Source organism: Seriola lalandi, unplaced genomic scaffold (assembly GCF_002814215.2).
Source record: "Seriola lalandi dorsalis isolate HSWRI2012SDOR001 ecotype SW California unplaced genomic scaffold, Sedor1 jcf7180002054346, whole genome shotgun sequence".
Classification (NCBI taxonomy): Eukaryota; Metazoa; Chordata; class Actinopteri; order Carangiformes; family Carangidae; genus Seriola; species Seriola lalandi.
In genome coordinates, this window is record NW_019524899.1 from 479650 (window position 1) to 504685 (window position 25036).

The window sequence follows — 25036 nt, forward strand, 5'->3', positions numbered from 1 at the left end:
GGGTGGGGGGTGGGCACGCAGTCTTAAACATAGAAACTAAAGAGGCCGATACTTGTGCTGTAGCCGGAGACTTACTGAGAGTGTTTCCGTCTATGCCGAGACCTCCGTACACAAAGAGTGCGTGATCCGATATGGGCGTCATGGTGTGCATGGAGCGCCCCAGGGGTGAACAGGACGAGGAGATGTCACTGGTGGGGTGTAATATATATCACAGAGAGGGGGGAGGGCAGTCAGTAAATCACTGGAGGAAGAAAAGCTGTGGAAATGAAATCTATCTATTGTGTGAGTGAGTGAGTGAGTGAGTGAGTGAGTGAGTGAGTGAGAGAGAGTTTTACAATTGAGTCCAGGTCCAGGTTTCCAGGTCTAAGCAGAACAGGTCCAACTCTGCTGTCTCCTGTAAACAATCACATACACTCCCATTTTAGGTTTTAAGTGCGTATAGTAAACAGACCGCAACCTGTTTACAGATACACTACATGGCCAAAAGTGTCCAGACACTCGCTTTCCACAGGTATCGGCTCAAAAATCAGCCACATGAGCTTAGGGGATGTGGCCTGGCTCACAGTCAGTTTGAGCTGAGCTCTGTGCTGTGTGCAGGCCAGTCACGTTCTCCCTCACCAAACTCAAAGAAAACCACTTTTTAAGGATCTGACTTCGATCACAAGGGCATTGTCATCACGTCACAACAGGAAAGGGATGTTGAAACAGGAAAGTGCCTCCCAAAACTGTTACCACAAAGATGGAAGCGCACTATTGTCTGGGAAGAAAAAAAAAAGTCACAGTTTGCTGCAGAATTAAGATTTCCCTTAATTGGAACTGAAAGGCCGAGTTAAACTATCAAAAAACAGCCCCCGACCAAAGCTACATACTTGTCCACATACTTTTGGCTATTTAGTGTTTACGGTTACAGTGTAGATAAGCTTCTCAACCCACCACACCACCAGAGATGTAACCTTTGTTCCCCAGGAGGGCGCTGGCATGGCAGCCTCTGGGGCCAGGAGCCGGACCCTGCACATACAAACAAAGCCAAACCACATTTACACCATAAACACATCTGGTAAATGTCATCAAATTCATGTGGCCATCATATAAAAAAAAAGTCCAAGATCGTCAGTCTGTATTGTTATTGTTTGAAAGTAAAAGCTCAAGGGAATAAAATAAAGAAAAAAAGTAGATAAATTAGATAGATATTAGACTCTTGTTTTGTTTTACTCACTCGAGTCTCTGGCATGCTCCACGTAGCAGTGTGTGTGTCAAAAACATTGACTTCATTGTTCCAGCCCCAGCACCTGAATAACGTGTCTCCAATTGTTGTCTTAAACAAAAAGAAAAACAAAAGAAAAAAAAGAAAGGAAAAATCAAAATCTTAATGCGTTCATGGGTTTGAGTTGTACAATATAAATTAAATCATCACATCTCATAATAACTGATGATTATCACCTCACGTTTTGGTCACAGTGGTTGGTCTTGCTCAGAGATACTTGTTCTCAGATTTATAGAACAATTCTGTTTCATAAAACACTCAATAAGTAATATTGTATCCAGCTGCTGTTGTTCTGTATCATTATCATTATTATTTACCCAGGACATCTCCTCCACGACGAAGCTTGACGATGATGTGTTTCGCACCTCCCCAATGGTTTTACATCCATATCCACCAAAGTAGATTAATCTGCACCAACACAAAAGGATTCCTTCATTAATTCACATGTGAAACTATGGAAGCTGTAGAGCAAATAAAAAAAAATGAATATGAGCATTATTTAAATTCCAAAACATATGTTTTAGCTGTTAAATTACTTTTGTGAATGTGAAATTAAAATGCACAATGATTAGTTCTTCAGGGGGAAGAGACGGCCATGTTGAGGGTGTGAACAGCTGCTGGACGCCTCAGCTGGTTCTTCATGGGCAGTTTGTGTGGAGCGGTGTGGAGTCAGGATTTCCACACACACACACACACACACACACACACACACACACACACACTTACCTGTCTCTGTGTACCCAGCACGAGTGTTTGTTTCGTGGCGACGGCGTCGTTCCCTTGGTGTCAGTCATTTTCTTCCATGAGCAGCACGGCCCTGTGAGGTCAACACTGAACATCTACAAACAGGAGAGTTAAATTCCTCAGATCATCTAATGGAGAATCATATAATCAAATAAGCTTTATATAAAAACCCTATGAGAGAAAAGCTCAAGTAGTGTGTACCAGTCTCTGTGTTTTACTCTGAATGCTGGATCACAAACTCACTGTAATTTATGTGTTCATCAGATGGACTGCACTGAAGACTAAGAACATTCATTCATTCATTCATTCAACTTCCTGTCTGTCACATGCTTTCACATGTTTCAAACATTTATCAGGCCAGATGATCAAGCTGGATTATCTCCAGTGTCCACAGAGTCTGGTATGAGCTCCATTTGAAAACACTGCCTTCATACCAGGCATTCAAGCCATGTTTTATGAAGATTATAACTGTTTTCAGTGGGTCAAGCTCATTTCTTTACGCCTCCCAGGTCTCCTAAAAAAGAGATCACGTACCTCAAGAGCCATAAAGGTTAAATATAAAAAAGAAAAAAGGGACATTTTTATTCTAAAGAGGACATTGCAATAGTTCAAAGTCCTTCATGTATTCACTTTGAATTGTTATCAGCAATGATCGTGCAGACAAGTTGCAGTTTGGTGGCAATTAATAGCAGCAGGACGCACTGGTTTTTGTGCAGTTTGGACCAAAGTGGTGGACGATTCGATACCAACATCCCTTGAGACAAGGATAAAAGTGATTTTAGCCCATTTCCCAAGCTGCAACGCTGTTTCTCGTCCATGTAGCCATAAATTAAATATATCCTTGTACATTTTGTGTAGTACAAGAAAAATATACAACTAAATGCAGTCAAGTTGCAGTTTACATCCATGTCTGTCCGGACTCATACAGTATGTAGAGAAGAGGTATTAAGTGTCCCCACCCTCGCATGATGTCAGCTGGGATTGGCTCGCGTCCATAAAGGATAAGCGATATGGATAATAGATGGTATTAAGTGTATGTTAAGAACAATATGATGTCACAGTGACACAGTTGACCTTTTGGAGATATATATATAAAAAAAATAATAAAAAATGTCATCCTATTAGACATTTGTGTTAAATTTTGTTCATAATTATTGTATGAATTCTTGAGTTGTCTTGTGAGGTCACACTTACCTTGACCTTTGACCACAAAAAACTAATCAGTTCATCCTTGAGTCAAAATGAACATTTGTGCCAAATGTAATCAAACTTCCTCCAGGCGCTCCCGATGTATCATGTTCACAATATATTGTTATCTTTCAGCAAAAACCGGATACACAGCTCTGTGACTCCACTGTCATGACAACACTCGAGGCGAAGCTGGAGTCAGCTGCTTTAAACAAACAACACAACATGACTTGTTGTCCACGGTAACTCACCTGGTTGGTGTATCCGACGGGGTCGCATCCCGCAAAAATGTAGAGTGTGCCATTGACATGGGAGCCGCAGAAGCCTTCTAAGTTCGGGGGAATGTCTCCTGTGATTTCCCTCCGCTCCCTGTCACGCAGAAAAGAAGAAGGGTGGTAAGAGAGAGCGAACTGAACACTTGTAAATATAAAACACACGTGGAAATGTAAAACAATAAAAAATTGGGAGTGGCTTTGGTCTCAGCAAACAAACACAGGAGCTGTTAGCACATGAATGAGCCTGCAAAACAAGGCGTTCTCTCTTTAACCCTATTTGTTTTTAAATCAAGTCTGTGGTCACCGTATCTTGTTTGTACCATTAAAGAACTAATTTTATCAGAAGAAACACACACACTCTTAGGCCTACATCCACAGGTTCAGGGTCAGGGTGACAGTGTTCATCTCAGCTGATAAAAACAGCCGCATTTCTATCTTACCATGCCCCGCTGTCTAAATCGCAGAGCCATATCTCATCGCTGGGCAACATGACATCCTCTCGAGCGACCACCTGTGAGGGAACATGGAGATAAAGTCACGTATGAAAACACAGTGTACTTGTGCCTTTATCTGCTGAACAAAGACACCAGAGATGTTGCAAGAGTGGCACGATTCCAGGTTAAAAACTGACACCCGAAATATCAAAATATTGCTTTACTGTTCATGTTCATATGCATCTTTTGATATGGTACCTATAGCAACAACCAGGATGCAACAAGATATAGTGCGAGACACATTTTCTTGTCGAAACATGTTCCTTAAGTGAAGGTTTCACAGACGGATCCGGTCACAAGTTGTTTTTGAGAATGTTCCTGCATGTTTTCTAGGTTAACATTGGTCTCCACATGCAGCTGCTAGTTTATTAGATACACCTACCAAAGCAGTATAATACAACAGCCCTGTAATAAATTGTATTTTCATGAAGGTTACATAATATTCAGTTGTAATTCAAACTGATTTAAAAAGGGTGTTTGTTCAATTTTATGGCTGCTTTGAAGGCTGAGGTGCCTTTATTTTGTCCACCACACTTATATCAATAAAGGGGCAACAAAATGCACATCTTTAGTATAATGCCATTTAATTCAACCATAAAGTTGAATCAACACCTCTTAAGAGTTTTTATTGCACTGCACTGGTTGAGGTCAGGTGTACCTAATAAAGTGGCAGCTGAGATAAGTAGAACATAGTTCATTTCCTAATATGAGCGTTAAATGATTATTTGGAGTAACATGAAATTCCCACAATGGAGACTTTAAATAGCTTGTTTAACTCGTGACGTGGCTCCTCGCGCAGGTACCTGACGTCTCTTACCTGGTAGCCTCCCCACACATACAGAGTGTTATTGTCTATGAACGCCGTGTGGCTGCTCCTCTCCTGCGGGTTCACCGGTGCGTCTCCCTCGGTAGCATCCATCCCTCGCCCCCGTCCCCGGACTCTCTGACTGTCTGACTCACGGCTCAAATAAAAACAAGTAAAATGGTTACCAGCGTTGAGTGGAGTGGAGTGGAGTGGAGTGGAGCGGGGGGGTGGGGGGGTAGCGGACGCTCACAGGAATCAGGAATGTGAGGCTGCTGGTGGAGCTGGTGGTGGTGGAGAGTAGAGACTTAATCTGCCGCTCCAGCCGCAGTGAGAGAAGCCGACTGAACTGGGCGCCTTGTGAAACGTGTTTTTCAGGCTTGTTGTCCTTGTTTACTCCTCCCATTACCGTGATCCTCTTTGTTAGGCGAGTTTACTTCTATCAGCAAATTATAGTGCTCTAAGGGAGGGGGGGGTGTGTGTCACCATTTCAACTTGTTAAACATCAAACAAGTTGCACACATCTATAAAATCTTTAATTTAAAGTATTATTGACTGTCGGAGCATGTGAACAACTTCATGTGTTTGTTGGTTGCTTCGCTTTATAATGAAGTTAAAATTTCACCCATAGGCTTTTATATAACTATATTTCTACTCTTTTTAACTTCTGCAGTTTGAATCTAATGAAGTAAAATTGAATCACACCAATAAAATTAAGTTAAACACAAACAGGTGAAACTTATAACCATATTAACGATGAGACAGTTCCAGTGCTTTGGTGTTGAGCAAGGGAGCAGTGTAATGTGATTAGACGTGATTAGTTGCACCTGTGTTTTTCCTGCTTACTAGTTAAATGTCCCAATAACAAGCAACCCCCCACCCTTTGTGTCTCTTTATGGTCATTTAGCTTCTTTTTGTGGACATATTCTGTCTCTTTAGTCATTTTGTGGGACTTTTGTGTGTTTTTGTGGCAGTTTTGTGATAATGACCTACCTCATCTCAGCAATCAACACAGCCTACACTTCCATCTACCTATCTAGCCCACACTAAGTGAACTAGCATGCTGGCAGCCTTTTGTCTGAGCCACCTACTAGAACAAAAAAATAAGAGCATGAAAAGCATTAATACCAAAGAGAAAATGTCACATCCATGAAATTCACAGTAATGATCTATAATCCAGTTCAGCTTTAGTCTAAAACTGTCCTAAACAAAAGAGAACACAATGTGACACTGACATTTATTTTATTGTATAATGTTCATTTATACGTTATACATACTAAATGAGATGACAATGAAAAAAAACAAACCAAACCAGGAATAACGGTACTGCAGTATTCTGTACTTGCCACTTGCAAGTGATATGTTCTGCATATATCAAAATGAATTGATAAGTAAACCTTCAGTGGTTTTCTTTTTTTGTTCTCTGCACAAATGAATCTCAAATAGAGTTCAACTCTACAGAGTGAAATATTGAAGAGGTGAAAATGAAACGTGGGTTTCTTGCTTAGTTTAGGGGTAATTTCACATGCTGGAGGATATTATAACTGAAATATCCATAACAGTCATAGCTAAGTGCAAATGTGCAAAATATGTTTTGACTTCAGAATCATTGTGAAATCCAATAATAACCACCCCAAAAAAATCTTAATTTGCACCAACATGCTTATAATTTATTTACTCCCTCTGAACCTTTAGGAAAACAAAGCTGGATCTTAAATCATACACACCAATGCCTGATTGTAAGTTTAAATAAACTTGAGTTATATACCACAAGAAACATTCCACAAAGTCTTCTTGGTGACAGATTTCTACAAATAGGAGCATCTGTATCAATCAGTGTAATTTCACCTTATGGTTCTGGCAATTTAATAAAAGAAAAAAAAACAGCCTATGTGATGCTTTTTGGCCCTGTCAAAGGGACAAACCAAGAGGAACATAGTGTAAAGCTTAAATTAAAACGAAGGCACAATCAAAATGTGTTAATTAGAACATTTCAAGTGCTGTTTTTATTATTCTGCGTGTACAGTACCCAGTCTCACTGCTGTGTTACATTTAAATATGCCACTTTTCTTTGTGCATCCAAGAAAAATGCAGGATAGAGCATTTCTGGTAAACATGATGCTTAAGAATGTATCTGTCACAATAAGAAACAAAGTAAAAAAGAAAAAAAAAAAAACCCACAACATGAAAATGTATTGGATCCACTTCTTGGCAGCAACCGTCACCGGTGTCCTGTCCTTCCTTTTTGATGCCGTGGCTGAATCAGAATTCAGAGAGGTATTGAAGTCAGTAACATTTGGCTGCAATGTGTCAGCATCACGGGGCTCGACGCACCTCTAAATTAGCGCAAGAGTCTAGCTACTGTAGCACTGTGGCTCCTACACGTTCGTCTTCAGTTTTATGCTCAGTTAGTGCAGGTTAATTGCGCTCATAATTGCACTTGAGGTTACTTCATGTAAAAGCTAGATTTTGTTTTTTGTTTTCCATTATTTTTCTCTCCCCTTCCCTCATCGCCGTCTTGCTGCCTGGCCTCAGTCCTCCTTAAGATCCCTCTCCAGGTATTTCTTCATTCGTAGACAGCGAGGGCACGACCCCTCGGGAGCCTTACAAGCCAGGTGAAACACGGCTTTACAATCTTTACACCTGAGTCAGAGACATAAAAGAAGTATTTAAAAGAAATGTTGTATGAAGAAATAAACACAAGATTTAGAACATATCCAGAGAAAAAAAAAAGAGTAATAATGAACAATTTCTATGCATCCAGTAAATGTCTTTTGTAATATATCTATATATAATACATATCTAATATAAGTATTGCAAAAAATTAGGACAAAATGAAGAAAAATCAATTGAGTTTTAAAAACCAAATGCTACGTAATTGTCCTTTGATATATGGTTTCACTTAATTATGATACAGTAAATGTATACATAAAAAGAAATACATAGAACAGTGTGTAGAGATTTGTTTTTTTCATTGTTTATTTGTTAGATTTATTTTTTTCAAAGCTGAAGGAACATGACTTCTCTCTGTAACAATCAAAATTTGCTTGTTTAATGCCAATACACAAATGCCTATAAAAATCATGTTTTTAACACCAAGCACTAACTCTAAGGTTAAAATGTAGCTGGGACTCAGAATGCAAAAGACAAACTTTTTTAATTTATTGATGTTTGATGTCAGTGGGAGGAGCTTAAAAGTAACTAAGGAAGACCAGAAAATAATGGCAACCAAACTGCGAGCTGGAAAAACAGACACTCACAGATGGTTTAAACAGTGGGAGTGAGTGTGTAAGATAAAAATCTGATTGTTCGGCCACATTTTTGGTCCCAAAGTCTCTTTTTTCTTTAGACATTATCTTTTCTTTCATCAACTGTTGGCTCTTTGAATTGAAACAAATATTGTGAATGAAAAAAGCAGTTTTGGGGATGAATGAATGGGGTGAGGAAAACAGGGAGGAGGTGAAAGCAGGAATAAGGTGGTCCAGGATAACTTACCTGGTGGTGCTATCAAACTGAAAGGGGAAGATGGTGTCATCAGCATGGCATATCTGGCAAATGAAGCCACGCTGAGTGCACAGGTCACAGTGAAACACGTGGTTGGAGGCAAACTGCGTCAGCGTCATAAGGTATGGTGCATATTGGCCATCTGCTATCTAGAAAAACAACAAGACAGACACACACGTATTAGGACATTTCAAGGAGGCAGAGGACTAGTGAAGTAACAACATAACCGAGCCAGCTGGATACCTGTCGTAGGTCTGCGACACTGTACAGGTAGCTTGATTCCAACAGGTACGTTCGCTGCCCCATTCTGCACAGGCAATTTAAAAAAAAAAGAACAAAAACATATAATAATAAAATAATGCAAAAATATTAAAAGGGTTTCTGCAGAGTTCAGTTTGAGACCTTTTAAAACTACATAAAAGAAATAAAAGAATTAAAAAGTATGATGGATAAGCTGTAGGGACAATATGGCCTATAATTATTTATCATCATATCATGTTTTTTCAGTAACTGCCAGCAGCATGTAACAATAATTCCTAATTATATAAATATTTACTCAATGTTAACTGGTGTAAAATAATTCATACATGGGTTTACCAGTTAAAAAATATTGATAAATAATGAAAAAATAATAATTCTTTTGTCAAAATTGACAGTTGCCCACTATAAGATGAAGAGATTCCAGTGTTTGCTACAGGTTTGATGGTTCGGATAGAAATTTACGACAGAGACAAAATATACAAGAAATGTAAGACTTTAATACCTTTCAAGGCCTTAAATTGAATCCAATACTTTCAAGACTTTTCAAGAGCTGCAGATACCCTGTAGAAAACACAAAAACGCCAAGAACACACCTGGCCTGGAGTTTCTTGTAAGCTCTGCTGCGGCAGGTGAGCAGGTAGTCGCCCAGCAGACGTAGTCTCTGTCGTAGTTCGTGGGCCTGAGCCATAGACTCTGCGTGTCTCACTAACTCAGGGTTTAAGTGCTCCAGGTTCAGAAGAGGCTCCTGTTGCACCTGAGCAAGCAGCCGCAGGGCCTTCTTAGACACCTGGACACACACACACACACACACAGTATATGTCTAACTTACGAAACAGTCTTTAAAGTGAAACCAGCGCATACAGTGGTTGAATAATTAGCATCAAAAGAGAATTAAAATTGTGCCTACAGTATTGGCTTTAAATGATCAGATATGTAACAGAAGCCTTTACTGAATTTGACGTGTCATTCCAATATCTGATAACACCATCTGTATTTGTACATAAGTAAATAGTAAAGAAGTGATCTGTATGTGTGACACCCACTTCTCGTTGTGTGAGGTCCCAGTTGTGCACCATGCGTGAAGGGATGATGGAAGTGTCACCATGGTGACAGGACTCGCAGTAGTACTGGCCCGAGAACTCACACAACCTGGCTCTGCTCCGGGACGGGCCAATCTGCTGAGGACACCCTGTGTATGACACAAAATAAGCACATCTCAGCCTCTGATTCACAACCACAAGAAAAACAAATTCATCCAGGTTCAAACATACAACACACACTCCCGAATAGACTTTAAATCTGCAAGAGCTGATTTTTGGGCAGTTGGGGGTATTGGAAACAAATCATGAAGAAAACATTAACATATTATCATCTTTTAAGGTGAAATAGTGAAGCAACACAAGTCCAAAATTCCCTCTTTTAGCTCTGTTTTTGATCCCCGCCAACTCCTGAGGGAAATATCTGGCTCTTTACCTGCTAAATGTAAACATAGTTGAGCTAACTTTGCTTGAGTGATGAAAGTGAACCAAACCAGGCGTAACACCTCAGGTTTACCTGCACATTTGAAGCTCTGAGTGTCCAGACCCTTCTCCGAGGGCACGGTGCAAAGATGAACTAGAAGTGCTCCATTTTCTTTTAGTTTGTGCTGCACCAGTCTGTAGAGATTTCCAGTCACCCCCATGTGTACTGCAGCTGGTTCCTCAGAGCCCTCATCTTCTCCGCTCTCCAGGTAAGAGTCCAGAGCTCCACGGATCAAAGCCCTCCACGAGCGAGCCTCCTCTGGGTTCTCCGCCCTGAGTCTAAGCGTGTTCCTCACCGTCAAGAGTTTGAAAAAGGCCGGTCCTCCCAGGGAGACATCAGGCACCACGTCCCGGATTTCCTCAATGGGATGGGTGAGCTGCAGAAACTTTCTCCCCCCTTGTATCCGGAAGCCTTTCAAGGCCTCCAAGGAGAGGGAGAAGATCAGAGGTACCCATGTCCGAGCCTCAGGATCTGTAGAGAAGTATAAAACAGCTTCTTTGATGGCGTCTGTTTCCAAATCATCAGTCCGAGTCCAGTCCAACTCCTGGTGAAGAGGAGGTGCCTCCAGCCCTGCGCATGTCCCCGTGATGGTAGATGATAAGCTTTTCTCAGGGCTGGAGGGGGTGGAGGACGTGGATGAAAATGTGCGTTCATCTACACCGTTCTCACTGGATGGCTGCAGCACCTCCCACTGCTCATCAACACGAGACGCCGGGCGGCATTTGTTGACAGCCTCGACTATCCGGTCCACCCAGTCCTCAGCTTCGCCATGATTGGCCGCTCTGAGGCACAGTCGCTTCCCCGGGAAGGCCAACTCGAAGCGGCCCTCGGGTGAGGTGATGCGAGCCTCCTCACATCGCACCAGGGAGCAGTTGTCGCAGCACATCCGCTCCTCTGCATTAAAATACAGACGGAACTCGAACGGCGACAGCTCGCAGTAGTAGTCTCGCCACATTCCCATTGCACCTCGTCTCTCTAGATGACCAAGCTTCAGCAAGCCACGGAATGGGTTGGACAGCCCTGACAGACAGACAGATGGACACAGTAAAAGAAAAGAGTCAACTACGTTTGACTTTAAAGTCACAAGACAAACATGGTAATAACTATGAATAGGATTTACAGGAAACAGCCGTGGAAAGATAAGCTTATCATAATTCTGTGAGAACGACAAACTGAATTGATTATATCAGTTGTGAGCACAGAATTCAAAGCTATGAGGAGGTTTCCTGTTGGTGAGTAGACTGAATCCAGCAAAAAAATTGTTTTAAATGTTCATTATAATTATATTTTTACAAAAACAATTGCTAAAATGAGATGCTTTACCTGCAGAACATTACTGACAGTAGTTCTTAGAGACTGAGGAGTCCTCTGGACTCCCTCTAACATCTCTCAGAACCTACTTTTAACACTAAAAGGTTCTTGAATTACTCTTAGACCCAAAGCTTTGTCAGTTAGGACTGACACTTCCCTTTTTTTTGTTTTGTCTAATTAGGAGCTACTTTTAGCCTGTGGTGAAAAAAGCCCCTCATGTAATGAGATTATACAGTTGTAGTTCCTGGAGTACAGCTCCTACTGACAGTGTGCAGTGTGGCAACCAATTCTCCATAGTCCAAGCACTTCCTCGCAATAATTCACTGTTGCAGTTTTAGATTACATCTCTCACCATCTCCCTTCTCAGCTCCCTCCCTGGTGGATTTTCACCAGGAAATTCTGCAGCAGCACATTTGCTTTCCCTTTGTTTCTTCCTCATCATAAGCCGTCTGACTCATTCAGGTGACGTCTCACAAGAAACACAATTGTATTACATTCCAGTGCAATCTGGTCACAGCCCAATCATTTATGCAACAACAGGTGTTTTCCCATTTAACAGCTAGATGCTGTGACAGCATTATTTTGGGCGCGGCCTGAACTGCAACATGTTTCAAAGTCACATTCCAAAGTTTCCAGTTCTGCAGGAACTTCCTGCTCTGTTTGGCTGACTTACACTTGAACATTTCTGTTTACCTTTCAGCTTAATTCCTTGGTAACAACCTTTGCTCACGAGGTGTGTTTACAGTTTTTGACCACTAGTAGCACAGTTCCACTGATCTACAGGGGGCAGTAACACACCAGGAAACAGATGTAAAGTAAAATCAATGTTGCAGTTGTTTAGGAATTCAAACTCAAGTACATACAAAATGTGTTTTGCTGAGTGAAACTTATGTCCAAGGAAGTTTTTCCTTGCCACTGTCACCTAGCGCTTGCTCTTGGTGGGAATTGTTGGGTCTCTGTAAATAATATTATAAAGAAAAGGTCTAACCCTGCTCTATTTGGAAAGTGCCTTGAGATAACTTACGTTGTGAATTGGCGCTATACAAATAAAAATTGACTTGATTTGACAACAGAATTAAACACGGAGCTTTTAAGAAATACACCATAAACTGATCATTCTCTGAATCCAGAGTTTTCATTACAGCTAAAGATTTTTCCAACCAAATGTCAAAATATAATGAAAACCTCCATCACAACCTCCAAGAGTCCAAGGTGAAGGCTTCAAACATCTTGTTTTGTTTGAATCAAGGTCCGAAACCCAAATACATTCAGTTTACAATGACGAATGACAAAGAAAACCAAAAAATTCTCACTTGAGAAGTTTAAAAATCAGAGAATGGTTCATTTTCACAATTCTTGTTTCAAAAATGTTCAAAACGATCAATGGATCAATAAAATAGTTGCCCATTTCTGTCAATCCTTTAATCAACTACTCATTTCAGCTCTAGTTGAGAAAGATTAGGATGTGCATGGAAGCATGTTACACCATGCAGTGATGATACATAAAAATCATTGTTCCAGACACTCAAAACACAGAGGTGCTGTAGAATACCTATTTGCCTGCGATGGACGACACTGGGAGGTGACTGGGAGACCTTGGGCTCGGGCGTAGGAGCAGGAGGGGGCGTCTCATCGTTGTCTGACACCTCCTCCAGATGGGGCTTGTAGATATCATCCTCCGAGATCCAGGAACGGGAATGCTGCAGCGGAAGTGACAGGAAGTTGCTTTAGCTAGCGCACAAGGAAATAAAATGCTTTTGTTGCTATTCCAACAAATGTGAGTTTTAGTTAGTCCTGATCATGGAAAACATAACAGAGCTGAGTCTATTCAAGGATTAGTTTGCGGAAGAAACCACTGTCTTTGGGATCAGTAGTGTGAGAATTATAAGTTACATATTTTGGGAAATACTGTGACATATCCTGGAGATGTTCCTGTTTTGAAATCATGTGCACAGTAAACACAGAATAAAGGATTTCATTTTTACAGCAAATATTTTAGACAACACAGAAGGACTATTGTAACTTATCATCTCATCTGCTTGAGTGGCTTGAGGAGAGGGTAAAAATAAATAAATAAATAAATTTTCCAACATGACACATTGGCTTCCAGGAGAAGTCAGACATCCTATTTGTAAGTTCCTCAGTGGGAAAACCCAGATAGCAACAGTGAGTGAGTAAGTGAGGGCAATTCTGCATTTCCTGTCTGTAAAATCATCACTGACTTATTGTGAGCAACCTTTGCTCCTTCAAATCAGTGGTGTTTATTTTGCTGTTGGTAGAGTTAAGAGATATTCCGATACCATTTGTTCCTACTCGATACCCAAATTTATGTAAATTTCTTCAACACAATGGTATCAGATTGACACCATTGAGTTAATATTTTTTAACAGCTGCATAGTTCTAACCCTGTATGGATGTGATATGATTGCTGTCATTGTTGTCTGGCATGGCTCAAGTTGTAAAAAATGAACAAATACATGAATATCATAGAATCTTCCTTTTATTATCTGATCTGACTGGCAATCATAAAAAATAAATAAAATCTAGGCATAAATGACAACTCCTACACTCGTTGTTCTAATACTAGTGCCACCCTTTGAAATAAAATCCTTGCATACTGTACATGTTGCCTTTTTACTGGTGGGATTTTTCAGTGTAACATATTGCCAAATTACTAACATTTTGCTAACAGCTAACGTTACACTATTTACCAGAAATCGTCCACTGTTTAAGAGTGGCAAAGAAGAATTGATTTCCAGGAAACCTGCTGTTTTATTTGGGTGTGAAAATAAAACATTTATTAATACATTATGTGGTACTGGATCAGTGCATAGACTCACATACTCTGCGATATCCAATCAGGTATTTTAGGTAGTATCAGAGGCATTTCCAATATTAGTATTGTACCGGAAAAACTCTAGTATAATTCAACTATAATGTGGTTTCATTACTAGATCAATATTGGTGCCTCCTAGCCTTGTATATCTAGAATTCTAATGCAAAAAGCTCATTAGATAAGAGTTACTTGATTCAGCCTATTTGACTGTTGATTTTGGACCCTTGAATACATTTACTTGCTTTACATTTTCTTAGATTGTATTTTCATTTCTCCACAGAAGAACTGTTCATCTGACTCTGAGTGGATTTGTAAGTATCTCTTCAATTTAAGATGAAGGCATGGTGGAACTCTAAGAAGTAGAAACTACAGACAAACTCAAGAGTAAGGCCTCACTGCACTTTTTCGCTACCTCAGTGCACAGAACCATGAGGAAGTAACAGTGTGGCAGACTAAACTAAACTTTACAAACTGAGTCTTGTCTTAAAACGACCACACCCACAAAACTAACTGCGATGGAATTAGAGATGTGGGATGGAAATGGAAGACAGCGCAACACGTTTCATTTCGTTCTGGCCACTGTGTGACTGTGCGCAAAATCTGGTGGTTTCATATTCCAGATGAAGAACAAGGACGTTAAAACATGAGTTTTTAGGTAAAACACAAGTCATGTAAACGGGTGTGGTGCAGCTAAACTGAACTGACACTACATGTGCAGGGAAGTGAATTATATATTTCTCCTTTTTATAGGTAATTTGCAGTGAAGAGAAGACATCAATAATAATATTGAACGTTTATATAAAAATATACAGATGAGAAATTCAATCACATACTATTATAGATGAAGTCCTGGTAAGGCCTGTTGTTTTCTGCATCTGTGTGAGTTATTTTCAACTAAAAGCTATTTGTCTGCAGATATACTCACCGATATAGAATCTGAGGACAATTGCCTGCTCAGGATGCTGGTGGAGCGCCGTGGCCCTGGGTGGACAGAAGAGTCTGCGGTGTTCTTCTCAGAGCTTTCTGCTTCCCTCTCTTTCCGTACAGGCTCGCTCGTCTCCACATTTACTTCCTTTACAGGCTGCACAAACTCCACAGGCTCACTCACTGTGGAGGTCACCTCAGTGTCCGAGCGGAACTCACTAGAGGCATCATTACACACCTTTGAGGGGGCGTGGTTAACATGGTGCTCGTCAGACGACGGCAGCTCGAGGGAGGTTGGTGATGGCTCTGAATCGGAAAGGGCAGAGTCTGGGGACTGGTTTGCAAAGTCTTGGGATGGCGTGACAGGACCCTGGGTTTCACTTTCAGAACCACTGAAAACGGCCGTTTCCGAGAACTGATCCGGACCTGTGCTTGAGACAAAGGAGTCCTCACGCATGGAGTCCTGACTGCAGTGCCTGCTCTCACGGAACTCAGTCAGTAAACTGCAGAAACAAAGACAAGTCATGACAGTATATTATTATCGTCCATTTCCTTAAGTAAGTGCATTTCTGATTTGACTAAAACGTTTGAGCTGATGACAGGAAAATCCTTTGCAAAAAATGCTTACATTACATTTTAAAGATTCAGCAAATCAAATGAAAAGACCAAAACCAATAATGTGTTAGTCTGCTTATCAATGCATTCTGACTTCCCTATCTTGACTGTAAAGATAGTACATCTTCACAAATGCCTCAAATATATTAATATACTTCCCCACTACAAACACTGCTATGAGCACATACGCAGCATTAAACCCTCCCAACACACACACACACACACATTGAATCTTTCCTGCTGAAATGCACGCTGGGGCTTGTAGTTACCTTCTATACTTCAGTAAAACCCAGATATTTTCTAAAACAGTTGTTTTAATGTTTCAACCAGCAGAGTTTCATGTGGATCTATACAACAGAAGTGCTTCAACTGTCAGTCACACACCGCTGTCTATGGGAAAATGAACGGGACTTTTATAATTGGAACCAGGGGCACATGGAATAACTCCTCCCATTTTTATCTACAGGACAGAAACAAACAAAAACAAACATCATCACCCTCATCCCCCACCCTTCCTCCCCCTCTTTTCTCTATCTCCCTCATTCCCCACCGTCCTTCCCTCCCTTACCCCTGTTCTCTATCTATAAAAGTCATTCCAAATGGTATTTTAACCTATGGTAAATTAAAAGGAGCTGCTTTTGTATAGTCAGTGATATTCTGCCCGAAAACCATGTGACCTTCCTCACTGACAGGCTTATGATTATAATCATTATTTACAGGTAATTATTTCACTGTAATTTAATTATTAACAGTCAATGGATGTCTCTTTTTCAATGTAGATCATATATATATATATATATATACACACACACACACACACACACACACACACACACACACACACACACACACACACACACACACATCATATGTGTATGTTTGTATGCATGTATATAGTTTTGTTATCAATTAAGTTAAAATCAAGATATTATAATTGTCCCTCAAGGGGCAATTCAACGCAGCAAGTCCTCAAACAAAGAACACAGACATTAGAGGAGGTTAAAATATAAAACGATCTATAACAGTGACCAGTCCACAGTTGGACAACAATGTCCAACACCATAAAAGAGCAGAAGTCTACACACAAGGAAAACCAACATTTGTTGAACAAAGGCTTTTCACAACAGCTTCTGAAATAAAACCAAACTTCCCTCTATTTATTTATTATTCTTAGAGGCTCAGTCATTTCCTACAACAGCAGGGTACTGTAGTTTTTAGAAAAGATTACTCAAACGGGAGTAAATGGTGCATTTGTTGGAGGCTATTTAAAGATGCAGATTAGTACACATTTGGTTCTGCAGTGAGCAACAGGATGGTTTATGTGGGATTAATTCAAAATAAACTACAGTGTGTGTGTTCATGGTTCTTTGTTGACAATGAAAAAAAAACCAGCAGATAAGGCTGGTGTTAGTCTATGTTTTTTGCAGATGAACTCACTCTTTCTGTGGCCTCTTGCTGCTGATGTTGACATTAATGGGCAGGTCCAGGTCACACGAGGACCACTGCTCTCCTGTCGGGCTGCGGGGGTCCTGCCCCTGCAGGAGGCTGTCAGAGCTCAAGCTGGAGGAGAGCTGAGAGGAGCCTGTGGTGTCCAGGCTTAAATTAGATGAGTTGAGTGCAGTCCTACCCCCTTGTAAAGTATTTGATCCCCTCCCGACCAACAACACTGGGCACCCCCTCTGCATATCCAGAGCATCAGATGAGCCCGACGACTGAGACACCGTGTCCCAGGATTCCTTGCATGTGGACTTGGAGGTGGGATGATCCCCACCGTTAAGGGGCAGGTCGAGTGCATCTGTCTGCAAGAAGGGGCAGAGTCCAGCGAGAGATAAGGGCGTGGTGGTCCATTCGTTGAGTACTGCTGACTTGTAAGACAGGTTGAATGTAAGTGAGGCCAGACCCTGGAGGTAGCTGAGCAGAACTTCCCGCTCCTCAGTGTTCAGGAGCAAGGCACAGGGTTGGTAGTGCGCCTGCAGCTCGGAGTCCTCCCGAAACAGCGACGCAAGGTAGCACTCCAGCAGGCCATGGTTGAGGGCGAGCCGCAGCCACGCTCGGCAGCGACCCACGTCCGTGCCCACAAAGCTGATCTTCTCTAGCTCTGTGATGACATCACTGAGGATTTAACAGAGAAGATGATGACCCTTAAAATGATCCTGATACCTAAAATTATCACATTAGAGATTTTATTAACATTTGTAAATATGTGGCCTACCGGTGGGTGACGGTCTTGAGGAGGCTCCAGAAGAACGGCTGAGGGAGGGGGCCCCGGTCTCCCTTCCTAGTCCGACCCCCAGACTCCGAGCGGATGTACTTGCTCTTGATACCATGGATGAAGATGGCCTCCAGGGCACAGCACAGCAGGTTAGCGTCGCCATCTTCGCTGGTTACCACTGTATCTGACGTTACATATCGCTTCTGCAGAGCCTTGAGCGACTGCGCCAATTTCTCTTTGATCTACAATGTGACGGTGCACGGGAGAGGGAAATATTAATCAGCTTCCTTGTTTTTCTAGAGCCAAATCGAATGAGTGCCCTTCTGACAGGAAGCAGGCTGGCAAACTGACAGTGACTTCTGTTATCACAACAGACAGAAGAGCTCAATTTTCATATGCAGTATAAAATACAGCCGACAGTTTCTGCATTCCACTCTACAGAGCGAGGTGAGTGGCCGTGCTGTTATGAGACGTGGCCTGTAGATAACTTACTGTCATATGATGCCTAAAACATAAAACAAGCAAGCCTATGTTATGCAACAGCTTGCAGAATAAGAACACTTCGAGAGGCTCGAGATGATCTCCATGTTCTCAACACTAGACATTGAAGTACCCTTCTTTTACAGTGCTTGACTTGGCAAGAATCGAGCTTCATGGCTATAAAATTTCCACAGTAACAGATCCTCGTCTTCTTCCCAAGCTTCCTGGCTCGCATACATTAATTCAGCAGTACATTGTACACCGTCTGCAAAGCCATGCTATTTAATACATTGTATTAAAACAGTCTCACATGCAGTATATTCAGCCAACTATTAAACAAACAAGGTCTGCACTCTGCACTTTTTTTTTTTTAAAAGATGCTGTCTTTTATAGGCTTGGGACAATATTCAATGTATATATTTCCCTCCATATGCAATATTTTCCAAAATATTAAATTACATTTTTTCTGCTTTGCTGCTGAGTCCGACCCTCATTTCACTGCTTTACTTACTGTACATTGTACCCTGGCATGTGACTAATAAATTTTGAAGTGTGGTCTACTGGTAGCATTGTTTATACCTGAAACATAAAATTCACCAATATAATTATATTATAACCCTCCTCTGCCAAAAAAAAAAAAAAAAAGTCATGCCTTGTCTCTTTAAAAGCATCAGACTGTGTGTTAAGCCTGTTCTAAATACACTGTAATAAGATACACAAGCAAGTGAATGGGTCACTTAAGTTCAGCGCTGAAAGTGTTGTAAACACTTTTGAGTAAAGCTGCAACAGTATAATTACAACATACACTAGTTAAATGTCACAGCCTGACCCTGATTAGCAAAAATCCATCCAAATTTCAGACCCCCTCACCAGAGGTACAGCATTAATTGTAAAACAGAAAACAACCAGGGAGAGGAGAAGTCTACAAGGTAAAAAGATTTTGTAGTTTTACCTGTTTGACATCTTTAGCCTCAGGTGGCGTGTCTGGCATCTGTGTGGCTAGCATGGCACTCCTGGGACGCTTTACTCCCACATGGCACACTGCAACATAAAAACAATGTCTTTGACATTTGCAAAACACTTGTCTCTACTGAGCCCCCCTTCCCTGTTGGAATGACATTTTACACAAATAATGGATAAACAAGTAATGCAAGCTTGCGTGCTCAGGCAGACCAACAAGACATGTGATGATGGAAACGATTTCTTCTTCTCCTTTTTCCTGACTTCAGGGTAGCAGCATATTTTCCATCAAGCTATCATTACATTCTTCATCACAAGACTGTATTCTGTGACATATCTGCAATTTCAAGGTTTCAGTGTGTAACCGCTTCTGAGTGAGTCATGTGAGGTGCTGATTATAAAGAGGGTGTCTGCAGGGAAGTAGCTACAGAAGCTTAACAACTAACTTCCCCAATCAGAAAAAAAAAGAAGAAATCAGGGTCCAAACAACGTGAGACCCATAAACTGATACAATCACAGCCAGGTAATTAAGCTCTGTCCACACTGAAACGACTGAACAACATGAAAAGAGCTAAATCGCTTTTTCTTTGCTCTCATTTCACTAAGCAAACAACTAAACTGCCTCTAGTAAGGGCTGAGACAGAGAGCCCAGCTGAACAACTCAATATTTCATGGTCTGGACATGGTGTCAAAAAATAAAAATGACAGGAAAAGTTTTATTCTTTGCTGCAACACAGTGTCCACCAAGGTTACACAAACAACCTACGTTCTGTCTCTTCCTGCTCTCTGTGCTCACCCACACTGTGTTTTAATGCAGTTGAATTCACAATATAGTTGTTCTCATTTACACATATTTCGGTTTTTTGATGTCAGTCAACTAAGCGAGTACGAAAACGTGATTTAAACACGCTCGTTTCGTTGTATGCGCTACATGTAATGTTTATGAGCAGCCAAATGACACTGCGGAGTGCAGTGATAAAATAGCGAATCTGTAATCGGAGTGTTGTCTGACAAACATTCACATCGACATTAGTTCAGGTTATTGACAACACCTCTGCTGTGTATTCGGCTATATTGGCATTTAAAGTAAACGACCATAAAGAAAGTTAAAGGCCACTTAAGGTTGCCTGCCACACAGCCTTTTGTACCTTTCGTGCCAAGCTACTGTCAAAAATAGATCACTTAAACAGCAGACAGACAGGAGGGGTATAATCCGTAAAGTAGCGTTACAATCAGTTTATTTGCGTATTGTGACCGTTTCATGCTTAAAACAGCTAACGCTACAGTACACTCCTTTCTAATCTTTACAACAGTCTTGCATTAACTAACAGCAAGTTGCCACTTTTAATGTTAGCCTTTGATCTGGGCGTGTGACGACACCAAGTCGAGACATAGTAATTATTAGAAAAAAAGAAAACTAAAGCAAGCTGTGTAAACCGCGGCTTGTTCAGCATTTAAGGGTTTAAACCGAGATCAACCCGTGTGTGGTGTTAGCAGCGATCGTTAACACACAGCTACACAGCTAGCCTCCTTACCGAAACAGCTCGATTAACTTGGCATTAAGGTCCAAAGACAGCAGCGTATCCTCCGTAAATGACTGTGAACTCAGTCGGCTAGTCAGTCATTCGTGCAGTCGCTCTCCATTGCTCCAGTTAAAATGTCGAAAAACGCACAGAAATTAGCGTTAACTAAAGATTTGTTCTGTCAAGAAGTGTCGCGAGCGTCCAGCTGAACGAAAATGCATCATGGGAACTTGATTAGACCCGTGGTGCCTTTAAGTTTCACCAGAAATACCGTAAATGTGTCAACTACTTTTTACGAGTATTTAATATTTGTTCATTCTATGCCATAAAAAAAAATGACGATTGACATTTGAAAACACAACATAATGCAGTCAATATCGAAATAAAATAAGTGTTTTATTTTTCAGTGGAACCTTTTTGTTCAGTGAAAATACTTATTTCAATTCCAACACAACTTTTTGAAATACAAGTTTTTCAATACCATTGTTTACTTCTTCATTTCAGGTTTTGTTTTCAGTGCCCAAAGTCAATGTCAACGTTCTAGCCCCATATCTGAATATGGCGAAGTTACCTGCTTCGCTGAGGTCTGGGTTTGTTTGGAGACCGGTGTGATGAGGAGTAGTTTACACAGAACTAGGGTTGGGTTCGCTGCAGCCATCATGTTTTTTGTTATCCATTTAAACAAAAAATGGAGGGTTTCCTTAATGATCATTAGCAAATCACCATATGCGGGAAGTCCATACACAGGCTCTCCTCTGGTTCTTACCTGCACACCCTGTTTCCCTACTTCTGACAATGTCAGAGGTAGGCCTATTGTTTCTGTATTTGTTTGTTCCCCAGTTTATTTTTATTTTTCTGTTGTCATTCATATTACTCAACCGACCGAGTTAATTTCCTGTATTTTCTTCAAGCCAACCTATATGATGTATGATACATTAATAAATTGAGACCTGCACCTTAGCTTTGCTTGCTAATCAAGTTCCATCAACAGTGGTATTGCTAGTTTACGAGCAGTACTTAAAGGCAGCACAGTTTTGAGGCGTGCTGATGTTGTTGCTTTTGCTGACTTGTGAGGACGTTATGTTCCCTGTTCTCTCTTCAGTTTCTGTCTCACAACACAGCTAAAAAAAGGTTTAATCACACACTCACAGCTTGTGAACTGACAGTTTGTTTACTTGTTTGTTTTAGAAAAAAATGTGTTGCACAAAGATGGAATGAAGTCAAAAAAGGTATTTCAAAGCTGATATTTTAGACTCCTGCATTCAAAATCCTACTTCAGTACAAAAGTATTGGCAGGTAAATATACCCTACTTAATGGCTTGACCCCTCTCAGTGATATATATTATCTGATGCATTAATGTGTATAATTCTGCTGTATGTATGTAGTTATTTGAATTATTTTAATCTTGGTTTCCATTTTTTTATATTATAGATTTATTGTTACTTTTTTTGCCATATTATTCTTCTCAAACAGAAAAAAACACACATAACCAAGTCACAAGAAATGAGGAAAGTGAAAATAAAGGAAAAAAAAATTACAAATAGGACGTGTCAAATTCAACTGAACGAAATACATGATAAATATAATGATTAAAGCAGCCATTAATATCATAATTTCACCTTTACTCTCGTCAATATATATTAAAATTCTGATGTTTAGTTTATGACTATATATATTTTAAACTCATCATATGTTTTGTTTCTGAAATCTTAATTTGTAAAATAACTTCAGCTGTCAGGTAAATGTAGTGAAGTAAAAAGTACTGATTGGAAAAGTAACATAAGAACGGAAATTGTACTGAAGGACAATATTAGATTAAATGTACTTCCCATCACTGGCACAACTACATACTGGAAATACACTGATTTACAGCTGATATTTAGCTATCAATACTAAAACTTCAAACTTCAACAAGGGACAGGAAAAAACGACAATATATAGGCTTAATTGTACTGTTGCGCCCTCTGTTGAATAAAGGCAGTATAGCATCACTAAACATGAGCTGCACAGTATATTTCCACAATGTAGAAGTACTAAAACACTGTTGATAAAATAACTGGGAACATTTTATTTTAATTAACCTAAGTTTTCCTCTAATAATCATTATATGGTAATAATATATAGGAGCATTGTAATATGTAACAGACTATATTGATATTTTAGCTTTGCTTTGTGTGACATTATAAAGAGGGATATTAAATATAATAGTCGGATTCTTGTCCCTGGATGAGCTTGAGCAAACAGTTGACTTGATTTAATATGTTTAGTTTAATGAAGTTGTTTCTCAAAACTCATAAAACAGCTTTGAAGTAATTATTCAACTTTAGTTCATTTAACTTACATTTTAAAGGCAGCAGGGCGGACTTGTCTCTAAGCTGAATAAACTTAAAGTCTTATATAGTGTGTGGTTTTTACTGAGCTACACACTGAGATTTACTACTTTACTCTCAACAGGAATAAAACAACAGACACTTTACTATTTGCTAGAAGATGATTTATTTATTTGATATAAGATGTAAAAAATAAATATTCCAATTTGCTCAGTCCAAATTAATCAAGAAAAAGCACATTGATTGTATTGGAAAAATAATCGTTCAACCAGTTAAAAGCAACTAAATAAATGTTCATGTTCAAAATTTCAATATGTTCAACCAGACTGTTTATAAATAGACAAGCAACTCAGTAAATAAAAAAATAATTAATAAATAGCTAAATAAATAAATAGAAAGCCAATAAATGAAGAGATGGTAAATCTGACAGACAGATTTTAGTTGGCGGTGAGCAGAGATGAAACCAGCTGGTCAACTCTCATTAGATGGCTTTTGATTTCCTTCAGGATCAGCTCCCAGGATTCAGCGCTGTGGCCCTACACACACAAGAATATTATTATTAGAAACATCATTACATAGATAGATAGATAGATAGACAGATAGACAGATAGACAGATAGATAGATAGATAGATAGACAGATAGACAGATAGACAGATAGATAGATAGATAGATAGATAGATAGATAGATAGATAGATAGATAGATAGATAGACTTACCATTCCTTCGAGAACATGGCGGGAAAGTCTCTTGAAATACATGTGCACCTTCTTGTTCTTCTTCTTGTGACTGTGGCTCCCAATCTAAATGTGCAGCAGTATACTTATTCTTATGCTTGATATATTTGCTGTTGATTTGTGCTCAATAGTATCACTGTATTGAAGTCCAGTTTCAGCTGACATCTTTGGTGCCTCAAGAGTTGTTGTTTTTTTTTCCATAAACTGTGTTGTGTTTGATTTCATAACAACTCTTCTCTAACTTTTCTTAAATCTTGTAACTACAGCTCAGGACAAAGAGAGAAAATGCTACAGAAATTTAGTGTGCATCAGAGTCAAAATGAAGCCCTGCTTGTTTCTGTTGTTAGATTATCTTCATGGTATATATATATGTATGTATATATTTGTAAAAAATAAAAGAAAATTGTTTATCCGACAGGAATTTAAACAAACATCACTTTTGCATTTGCTGAAAGTTTTTATTGGGTACAACATGTAAAAAATATAGATTCCAATTTACTCAGGGCACATTTAAAAAATAAATAAGCATGTTGATCAACTTAGAAAAATATATGTTCAACCAGTCTGTTTATAAATAAACAACAACTCAATAAATAAATACATTAATAAATAGCTAAATAAATAAATAGACAACCAGATAAATGAAGAGATGGTAAATCTGACAGACAGATTTTAGTTGGCGGTGAGCAGAGATGAAACCAGCTGGTCAACTCTCATTAGATGGCTTTTGATTTCCTTCAGGATCAGCTCCCAGGATTCAGCGCTGTGGCCCTACACACACAAGAATATTATTATTAGAAACATCGTTACATAGATAGATAGATAGATAGATAGATAGATAGATAGATAGATAGATAGATAGATAGATAGATAGATAGATAGATAGATAGATAGATAGATAGACTTACCATTCCTTCGAGAACATGGCGGGAGAGTCTCTTGAAATACATGTGCACCTTCTTGTTCTTCTTCTTGTGGCTGTGGCTCCCAATCTAAATGAATAACAGGTAAAAAAATCCTTTTAAAAACAGCTTTGTATTAATTCAAATAAATCTT

The 25036-nt window shown here is 39.8% G+C and overlaps 3 protein-coding genes across 3 annotated transcripts in view; all 3 read right to left on the reverse strand.

Moving 5' to 3' along the window:
* The window catches only part of LOC111656160 (kelch domain-containing protein 1-like), an 8370-nt gene extending 3309 nt beyond the window's left edge, over window positions 1-5061 (reverse strand). Inside the window, exons 1-9 of the mRNA XM_023407762.2 lie at window positions 4783-5061; window positions 3912-3982; window positions 3448-3565; window positions 1991-2103; window positions 1582-1672; window positions 1217-1315; window positions 934-1008; window positions 336-394; window positions 76-188 (exon numbers count right to left, since the gene is read on the reverse strand). Coding sequence (XP_023263530.1) covers window positions 76-188; window positions 336-394; window positions 934-1008; window positions 1217-1315; window positions 1582-1672; window positions 1991-2103; window positions 3448-3565; window positions 3912-3982; window positions 4783-4884 — 841 coding nt within the window. The 5' untranslated portion in view covers window positions 4885-5061. The remainder of the gene's footprint in view (window positions 1-75; window positions 189-335; window positions 395-933; window positions 1009-1216; window positions 1316-1581; window positions 1673-1990; window positions 2104-3447; window positions 3566-3911; window positions 3983-4782) is intronic.
* Window positions 5062-5992: 931 nt separating this feature from the next.
* Window positions 5993-21127, reverse strand: plekhm1 (pleckstrin homology and RUN domain containing M1). Its single transcript, XM_023407751.2, has 12 exons — window positions 20927-21127; window positions 19384-19472; window positions 17952-18193; window positions 17177-17851; window positions 15126-15627; window positions 12917-13064; window positions 10087-11073; window positions 9576-9721; window positions 9126-9319; window positions 8515-8578; window positions 8263-8420; window positions 5993-7410 (listed from the first exon to the last, which is right to left on the reverse strand). Exons 2-12 carry the CDS (start codon window positions 19435-19437, stop codon window positions 7299-7301), a joined length of 3282 nt encoding a protein of 1093 aa, XP_023263519.1. The 5' UTR covers window positions 19438-19472; window positions 20927-21127; the 3' UTR covers window positions 5993-7298.
* Window positions 21128-24652: 3525 nt separating this feature from the next.
* ifnphi4 (interferon phi 4) overlaps window positions 24653-25036 on the reverse strand; it is a 2005-nt gene continuing 1621 nt past the window's right edge. The window contains exon 5 of the mRNA XM_023407827.2: window positions 24653-24751. Within this exon, the coding sequence (XP_023263595.1) occupies window positions 24653-24751 (99 nt within the window). The remainder of the gene's footprint in view (window positions 24752-25036) is intronic.